At 39.4% G+C, this 9,996-nt stretch overlaps 1 protein-coding gene across 1 annotated transcript; it reads right to left on the bottom strand.

The window, feature by feature from the left end:
- Positions 1-936: 936 nt before the first annotated feature.
- Positions 937-9,788, bottom strand: LOC109530689 (gastrula zinc finger protein XlCGF57.1-like). The gene is made up of 2 exons (XM_019894580.1): positions 9,574-9,788; positions 937-3,051 (listed from the first exon to the last, which is right to left on the bottom strand). The coding sequence occupies exons 1-2, from the start codon at positions 9,695-9,697 to the stop codon at positions 1,382-1,384; spliced, it is 1,794 nt and encodes a 597-aa protein (XP_019750139.1). The 5' UTR covers positions 9,698-9,788; the 3' UTR covers positions 937-1,381.
- Positions 9,789-9,996: the final 208 nt, after the last annotated feature.

Genomic DNA, 9,996 nt, shown 5'->3' with positions numbered 1-9,996 from the left:
TGTTATCAGGACAAATTGGACAGCGCAAACACGAGTCCGCACGAGAGAATCTTTACTGTATTATGTTTTGCGGCTGCGTGGTGGTCGACTGGTTAGCTTGTCGGCGTCAGTGCAGAGGTGAAAGGTTCGATTCTGGCCCCGTCCTTCCTGTGTAGAGTTTGCATGTTCTCCCCGTGTGCGTGGGTTTCCTATGGGTGCTCCGGGTTCCTCCCACATTCCCAAAACGTGCGTGGCAGGTCAATGAAACACTCTACATCAGGGGTCTCAAACTCCGGTCCTGGAAGGCCGCTGGCCTGCATGTTTTCCAAGTCTCCCTGTTGCAACACACCTGATTCAAATGATCAGATCATCAGGAAGCTCTGCGGAAGCCTGACACTGAACCTGTTCATTTCAATCAGGTGTGTTGCAACAGGGAGACTTGGAAAACCTGCAGGACAGCGGCCCTCCAGGACGTGAGTTTGAGACCCCTGCTCTAAATTGTCCCTGGGTGCGATTGTGAGTGTGAATGGTTGATTGTCGATGCGTTGCCTGCGACTGGCCGGCAACCAGTTCGGGGTGTCTCTTGCTTGCTGCCCCAACACAGCTGGGATAAGATCCAGCACACCCGCGGCCCTTGTGAGGATGAAGCAGATTGGAAAATGAATGAATAGATTATGTTTTTCCATTCACAGACCTCCCAGCTCAAAGGACGTTCAGAAATACCATTCTGACCTTATTTGATAAATGTTATAATGAAGGTCAACATTGAAATACAGGAAAATCTTCTGTTTTTGGGCTCCTATTTTTATATCTCACTTCAGGGAAATAGTGACTCATCAGTCATGAATCTCTCCGATAATGAGGTAGGGATTTGAAGAAGACACGGCTGATCCAAGCTTTTTGAGCAAAGAGAACTTTATTGGCCAGCAAGCGACACACCTACCATACAATATGTAGGGCTCCATCACATATTTCATAACAAAATGGAAAATGCCCATTTTATTCAGGATTGCTTTCAATAAAAGATGATGAAACACATATCTCGATACGTGTAGTGTGGTGCTGTACTGTCAAGGACTATACAGCTAAAGTAAAAATAAAGAAAGAAAGAATCCAAAAATGAAGAACTCAATCAAACAACCCAACCTCCTCTGAAAATGAGTTCAAACAGACTACATTAAAAAACTACAACGCAAAGCCAAATAAAAACTAACCATAATGAAGAATCCAAAAGTATTATAACGGTGATGACAATGCTAGATTTTCGAATTCATTATGACAACCCCCCCAAAAAAACATTTTAATGCACTCAAGGAAAAGAAAGGATCACCATCTCATCAAGAAGGTACATAAAATACAATCAGCCTGATGAAGCCTGCTCAGATGGGAGGTGAAAATTTCTTTAACTGTTCATCTCATCATCACCCTCATGATTCTTAATCTGAGACTTCCATGAGAATTTTTGGCCACAAACTGAGCAGGAAAAAGGTTTCTCACCAGTGTGTGTTCTGGTGTGTGATTTTAAAGTTCCCTTTTGAGAAAATCTTTGGCCACAAACTAAGCAGGAAAAGGGTCTCTCCCCAGTGTCGGTTGTTTCATGAATTCTTAAGGTTTTCTTCTCAGAGAATCTTTGACCACAATCTGAACAGGCAAAAGGTTTCTCACCAGTATGTGTTCTGGTGTGTGATTTTAAGTTTCCCTTTTGAGAAAATCTTTGGCCACAAACTAAGCACGAAAAGGTTTTCTCCCCAGTGTGGGTTGTTTCATGTATTCTTAAAGTTCCCTTTGAAGAGAATTTGCGGCCACAATCTGAACAGGCAAAAGGTTTGGCACCACTGTGGGTTGACGTGTGTCTTTTTAAGATTTGCTTCCGCGAGAATCTATGGCCACAAATTGAGCAGGCAAAAGATTTCGCACCAGTGTGGGTTCTTTTATGACGATTTAAGCTTCCCTTGTGAGAGAATCTTTGGCCACAATCTGAACAAGAAAAAGGTTTCTCACCTGTGTGCGTTCTTTTGTGATCATTTAAGCTTCCCTTCAGAGAGAATCTTTGGCCACAATCTGAACAGGCAAAAGGTTTCTCACCAGTGTGTATTCTCATGTGTCTTTTTATGTTTCCCTTCACTGAGAAACTTTGGCCACAAACTGAGCAGGAAAAAGGTTTCTTACCTGTGTGGGTTCTTGTGTGGTTTATTAGATTTCCCTTCTCAGAGAATCTTTGGCCACAATCTGAACAGGCAAACGGTTTCTCACCAGTGTGGGTTCTTTTATGACGATTTAAGTTTCCCTTCTGAGAGAATCTTTGGCCACAATCTAAACAGGCAAGAGGTTTCTCACCGGTGTGGGTTCTTGTGTGGTCCGTTAAGGTTGTCTGAGAGAATCTTTGGCCAGAATCTGAACAGGCAAACGGTTTCTCTCCAGTGTGGGTTCTTGTGTGGTTCATTAGAGTTCCCTTCTGAGAGAATGTTTGGCCACAATCTGAACAGGCAAAAGGTTTCTCACCAGTGTGTATTCTCATGTGTTTTTTTATATTTCCCTTCACTGAGAAACTTTGGCCACAAAGTGAGCAGGAAAAAGGTTTCTTATCTGTGTGGGTTATTGTGTGGGTCATTAGACTTCCCTTCTGAGAGAATGTTTTGCCACAATCTGAACAGGCAAACGGTTTCTCACCAGTGTGGGTTCTTTTATGACGATTTAAGTTTCCCTTCTGAGAGAATGTTTGGCCACAATCTGAACAGGAAAAAGGTTTCTCACCTGTGTGAGTTCTCACGTGTAATTTCAAATGACTCTTATCAGCAAACGTTTTGCCACATCGAGAACATCCCCAGGGTTTGTTGTCAGTGTGACATGACAGATAACCATCAGACTTTTCATCCTCATCATCATAAACATTTGATGATGTGCTATCACCATCTTTCATGCAAGGGTGCTCTGGCTCCTCCTCTCTTTTAATGCAACGGGCCTGCTGTTCTTCTTCCTCTTTTAAGTGGGAGACCTCTCTGCTCTCCTCTTCCTCTTTAAAGTGAGAGGGCTCTGCATCCAGCTGCTCAGGACAAACATCTTCACTGATGTCTGCAAGACACAAGAAGACAAAAACACCCATGAAATTGTGGTTTATAATAACAATGAAGGTTACTTGGAGAGCTCCATGAGTTCAGATTACAACTCATTATGTGACATTGCCAGCATCACATAGTGGAGGATTTTTCTTTCTTCCTTTGATGATTTTAATTTATTTGTGAAGACTTGTACAGAGTGTGACATTGCACATTTTTGAGTGGTGGATAAGTCCAGAGCGCAAATTCTACCTCGTGCTTTTCACCTTTTGCGGGGGGTTTCTGAAAGGTGAAAAAAAAAGCGATTACTATTCAGTCATCCCTTGCTATCTAGTGATCCCTCACTTATCACGGTTAATGGGGAGAAGAATGACAAAAATCCGCGAAGTAGGGTTGCATCCCTGCCCTCTCCCGCCCCTGCCACCCAAGGAATTTTTGTGTCAGGGTTTGTGGGTACCAGCATGTTTAAAATACGTAAACAGTATTCATATTTTACATATTTGAGACAAACACTATGGCATTACACATATTTACAGTGATCCCTCGCTTATTGCGGTTAATGGGGACTGGGACCACCCGCGGTAGATGAAAATCCACGAAATAGGTTTTGCCCCTCCCCCCGCCCCCTAGGAATTTGTGTGTCCGGGTTTGTGAGTACCAGCATGTTTAAAATATGTAAACAGTATTTATATTTTACATATGTGAGACAAATACTATAGCAGTACACATATTTACTTAAATCCTTAATTATAAAACTTTATACAGTACTGCATTTTCTGCACTAAGGCGCACCGAAAAGTCTTCCATTTTCTCAAGGGCTCACGGCGCGCCTTAAAATCCGTTGCACCTTGTGTATGGTCATTACAGTAATGTCAACCCCAAGATGTCTCTTTGCTGGAGACATGCTTACAATGTTATAACTTGCTGTTGGTTCAGTGAACCGTGTTGCTGTTTTATTAAATAAATTTTGGTTGCAGCTCCGAGAAAAGGAGAGCTGTGCTGTTGTTTTTTTTTTAAACGCACATTTTCTAAATGTTTTTCACAGTCTCAGCAAATAGTTACGTCTGTCCGTCTCCGTGCCTTCTCTTCTTCATTCGACTCGAGAGGCGTTCATGACCGCCTCGAAAAAATGTAAATTAATGATTCCTTCATTGAAACTACGAAAATTGAAAATAATGCATCAAAATAGAAAATCAAGCGAGGAAATCACAAAATAAATTCTATAGCGCCCCCAACAGAATTTATTTTGTGATTTCCTCGTTTGTCAATACAATACACAACAAAGGAATAAATAAACACTTCTGAGACAGTCCAGTCTCCTACAATTTACTGGCATCTGATTCTGTTCTGTTACAGCTACGCTCAAGGAAATGCCAAAATAAATTCTGTCGGGGGGCTATAGAATTTATTTTGTGATTTTCCGTTTTGATGCATTACTGTATTTTCAATTTTCATAGCTGTGCGGGGATAGCTGGCAGGAGTGAGCTGGAAGTTAATGGCGGCTACACCGTCAGAGCGGAAAGTGAGAGCCGCCTTCGACGCCACCATCACAAGTGTCTTCGCCTCTCTCAGGGGGCAGTGCTGATGAATGTGACTTACTGTACAAGGATTTATCATTAAAAATTAAAGTAAGTACATTTGTTTTGTTTTTTTGTTTATTGTTTATTGAACATAAAAACATATACAGTAATAAATTGACAGAAAGTAAGGTATGTAAAATAGTAAAAAGGAAAAAAGAAAACAGTCATACAACACAATTAAATGTTCAAAGGAGGAGGAAGAAGTAATAAAACGCATCTAGTCCTACCCCAAGTTATGTATTAATATATAAATAGATCATTTTATATCAATCAGAAAAGGAAGAAGTCTCCATAAAAGTTCAAGCTTTTACCCTGAACTGTGCTGTACTTATCTATTTTTACAACTTTTATGTCGATTTTCTCTTGTATTCATAACGGATATTGCAGTACATTACTCCATTTATCATCTTAATTCTGATTTATTATTATATTTAATGAATGTTTTGAATTTATCACCTGAAGTCTTTTTTTTGTACTATTCTCTTGAATTTGTTTTTGAACTCAGCAAGCGATTTACTCATTTTCAGGTCCGTTTCAAAATTATTCTACAGATTAACACCTATGACAGATACACTTCTTTGCTTGAAGTTAGTTCTTGTTTTGGATTTTTTTGTATAGATTGGTACCTCTTAAATAATAGCGGCTTTCTCGAATTTCGAAAAACTTCAGGATGTTTTGGCAGAGCAGGTTATTGTGTGCTTTGTTCATTAATTGGGTGATTTTGAAGTCAACCAGGTCATAAAATTTCATCGTGTTTAATTTGATAAATTGTGGATTTGTGGGTTCCGTATATTTAGATCTATTAATAATTGGGATTGCTTTTCTTTGTAGTTTTAAAACAGGGAGTGTGTTTGTTTTACAGGCATTTCTCCGTATTTCCACACAGTAGGTCCTATATGGTAGTCATCATGAAGAGTATAATGTGTACAAAGATCTCTTATTTAGCACATCCTTGGTTTTGTAGAGGATCCCTATGGTTTTGGCTATTTTTGTTTTTAAGTTATCGATATGTGGCTTCCAACATAGTTTTGAATCCGTTACTAATCCGATAAACTTGGTTTCATACACACTTTCTATCTCAATTGAGTTTACCATAATTTTAGCTTGGTGTTTGATTGGTCTTGTGCCAAAAACAATTAACTTAGATTTTTTCAAGTTAAGTGACAATTTATTCCTGTCGAAAGAGTTTTTAAATTTGTTTAATTCATTGTCCACGGTTGTCAGGAGCTGTTTCAGATTTTCTCCAGAGCAGTAGAAAGTTGTATCATCAGCAAATAGGACACATTTAAATTGTTTTGAGACCTTGCAGATATCATTTATACATAAGATGAATAGTTTTGGACCAGGCACAGACCCCTGAGAAATTCCATGAATCATTTTCAGTTGATTCGACTTTTTATTGTTGAACTGCACATACTGATAACTTTTTATCCATTTATATGCTACACCTCTAATGCCATATCTCTCCAATTTATTCAATAATATACGATGATCTATTGTGTCAAAAGCTTTTTTCAGATCTAGAAAAATCCCAACAGTAAATTCTTTGTTGTCTATATTAGTGGCTATTACTTCCACAAACTCCATTACTCCCATTGAGGTGGTCCGTTTTTCCCTGAAGCCATATTGATTTTCACTTAACAGCGCATGTTTCTGTATAAAGTTATCAAGTCTGCTTGAGAATAGTTGTTCTAATATTTTTGACAATTGTGGTAATAGTGATATTGGTCTATAATTTGTGAACAAATGTCTTTCTCCACTTTTATAAATTGGAATAATTTGAGTAATTTTCATTTTTGATGGAAAGATACCAGCTTTGAATGACAGGTTGCATATGTATGTGAAAGGTCACACTACAAATTCTATAATCTATTTTATTATTGTCACATCAATATTAAAGCAATCAGTTGACTTTTTATTTTGAAATGTTCTTACAATATTTGATACTTCATGATTTACAGCAGTAAGGACCATTGTGGAAGAGTTTTTTTCACGTATCTATTTCAAACAAGTTTGTTGGATCAGGAATTTGTTCTGCTAGGTGATATCACAAGATTTTAATGTGATGTTTTCCCTACAAAATACTCCGTTTTATAACATGTTGATTTGATAACACGCCGAGGCAGATGTTGTATAACGTGTTGTTTTCAACGAGTTCCTGTTTCTCAGGAGCCATCGGACTTCATTTCTCATAGGTTGGGCCAGATGGCTCCTGTTTCCCAGGACCGGCCTCATGACAACATAACAGAATTGCGTGAGAAGGAGTTGTTCAGCATAATAGTTTGTGAAACGCCAGTTGATAACGAAGCAAGTGTGGCGCCAAAAGTTGGCCACTCACCCCTTCTTTCGCACACGCTCAGAGAAGGATAAGAGGAGGCTTTGCCGTCCCCTTGCTAGAGTCTGCTGCGGGTTGCGTACGGACGCCCAGCTGATATTGAAGCTCGCTCTACCAAGGGTGTTGGCTCTCCATCCTGTTGGCGCACGGTAAGAGTTGATTCATTCTTAAAGAGCTCAATATATCGCTTGCTGCTTGCTTTGTGACATTTCTTGTTGGTCTAATAAAAGTGCCATTTGTTAGCAACAGAATTGTCTCTTGTGGTTCATTTCTGAGTGCCTATCTCCAACGATCCTATTTAAATTTGATACTGAGCCCAGGCGAGGTATCAGAAATGTTTTAAAACACTAGGTTACTGCCGATATTAACAAAATACTCAACAAATTCAATTGTTATTTCTGCAGTTTTTTTCAATAATAGTATTTTTGTCTTAATAAAATACTCTGGATAATCCACGTTTTTCTATTTCTGATTACTTAAGCATTTTCCATATTTCTTGTGTGTTGCTTTTATTCTGCTCAATTAGTGCATGATAATGGTCTCTCTTACTAGTTCTTCTAATATTTACTCATTTGTTTTGACCGGTCTTATATTTTATTTCTGCCTCTTTAGTTCTCAGTTTTCTAAACAATTTACATAAATTGTTTTTCTTTTTACATGCGTTTTCTGTGCCTTTCTTTATCCATGGCTTACTTGGGTCTTTGTACTTTTTGGAGACTTTAGTTAATGGAAAATGTTTATCATATAAGGAGATTATGGTAGACAGAAATGCATCAAACGCTGTATTTGGGTCTTCATTTGAATAAACCTCGGTCCAGTTTTGTTTTTCTAGGTCTTGCTTATTAAAAGCATTGATGGAGCGTTGGGTTCTTAGTCCTATTTCTGATATGTGAGTTGTTGACTTTGTTTTTCTATCAAAATAATTATGAAAAACTGCACAGACAGGTAGATGGTCACTTATATCAGTAATAAGAAGTCCACTTTCCATTTTATGGTCAATCTTATTGATAAATATGTTATCTCTTAATGTGGCTGTGTCAACTGTTATTCTACTAGATTTCAGGATTACTGGGAAAAGACTGTTGCTATAAGATAAGATATCCTTTATTTGTCCCACACTGGGGAAATTTACAACAATTTTATATATAGTATTTATGAAGTCAGTTGTTTTTGTATGTCCATTTGGGTTTAATAAGTCAATGTTAAAGTCACCACACATTATTGTTTTTTTTTTTATCCTATCTGTGTTAGAGGAATCTATGAGCAAAATTGTATCATGTTTAAAGTTTCATTTAATTTGGGCACATCTAAACGTTTGGGTGTGTATCCGGCACCCCCAAATGCCTGTGCACAAAGGTGCCGGCCATCTGGCCGGAGGGCTGTTGAAGTCCACAATTAGCACGTCAATGCAGGTGGGCGATCACAGGGGAGAGGGCGAAGCTCGGTCACAAAAGGGGAATGAATAATTCGGGAACAGCGGTTGAACAACAAAAGACGAGTTGAGAACACCCATCGCGCCCAGGCGACATTGGCCATCCGCAAAGTCTGCAACATGTTAATTCGATGTCGACCAGACAGAAAAGGCGCCAATGTACCGGTGGTTCAACGCTTAAACTCAGGTAACCAATCACTACCGAGGGGCCGGACCGGGGGTGCGGTATGCAAATGTCGGGGGCAGTGTTTTCCTTGTATGTTACAATAAAAGTCGGAATTGGCGGGAAGGGAGCTCGAGTGTGTGATCATCGGAGCAACTACCGTCGTTCGCTCTCAGAGATCTGCTCCCGCTGATATTGAAGACAATTTTCCTGTGTGCCGAGTCATTTCTTTAACGTTGTCCGAGAAAATCTCTGACAATCTGTTAGTTTTTTAGTGAATGTGTCAATACGTGATTCTGGTGTCCTATAGATGCAACTTATGATGACATTTGATGCCTTTTTATTATGTATTTCAATAGTTAGACATTCCATTAGTTTTTCTCTTGTGCTTGTCAATCTCTCGATTTTACTGCATTTAAGTGCTTTGTCGACATATATTGCAACTCCCCTCCTTTTTTGTTTTCCCTATTTGTTGCAAACATTTCATGTCCTTCTATTTTCATTTCACTTGTTTTTTCACCTTTTTGATTGACAGCGAAATGAGCCAATCACCGATCTTTTAGTGTAGGCATCCGTGGGAGCATCTTTCAATTCTCATTCTGTTCTGAGTTGAACTGGGGACTTCTTCCAATCATCTTAGCGACACTCTCTCGCTGTACCACGACTAGCGACGAATTAATCTTTTATTTCTGGTGGGTTTTATTGTAGTTGCTGTAGTTGTCGGACACTAGTTAAGTCCCTGGAAAAGACGCCTTGTTGGTATGACAGGGTCACAGATAATTTTCTTGAAAAGGAACGGAGAGTAGAATTCACGAAAAATCAATGGACACATCTCATAATGTCGGCCAAAATTGAGCTTCCCCTCCTTGACAGACCAGCATCCGCCACTGATATATATACACAGGTATATACATACACACAAACACACACACACATGCACGCACGCACACGCTGCGTACAAGAAAGACAGCGTTTGAAGGCTGTTAAGAAAGAGTCAAAAACAAGCGAGATGAACAGCTTGACCCAACCTAATCGGTGAAGAACAATTCTTGGCCACATCCTGCCAATGGCATCCAGCAGCTGACGTTGTCCCTTGTGGTCCTCTTTTTCTCCACAAAGTTCCTCCTCGTATTCTGCTGTCCTTGCACACATTGTTCACACTAAAATTACAGAAACACTTTAATGCTGACGATCTCTGCGGAGCGATGTGTTGAACACAAGCCAATAGTATCCAGCTGCAGACTCGGAGGAGGTAGCTTCAGGCAATGGTAGACATACGCCTGGTAGACATACGCCGGAAGTGGCTGTGGTAAGTTTCGGCAAATTTGATTTTCAAAATAAAGTCCCAAATTGGCTGTGGTACATTTAGGCAAATTTGATTTTCAAGTCCCGGAAAAGTCTAGGTTTATTTATCTCACTTACTTAGCACTTACTATATATATATATATATA

The sequence above is a fragment of the Hippocampus comes genome, unplaced genomic scaffold, assembly GCF_001891065.2.
Source record: "Hippocampus comes isolate QL1 unplaced genomic scaffold, H_comes_QL1_v1.1 scaffold273, whole genome shotgun sequence".
NCBI lineage: Eukaryota > Metazoa > Chordata > Actinopteri > Syngnathiformes > Syngnathidae > Hippocampus > Hippocampus comes.
Note: the sequence above shows the minus strand (reverse complement) of the source record. Positions and strands in the feature narration are given on the sequence as shown.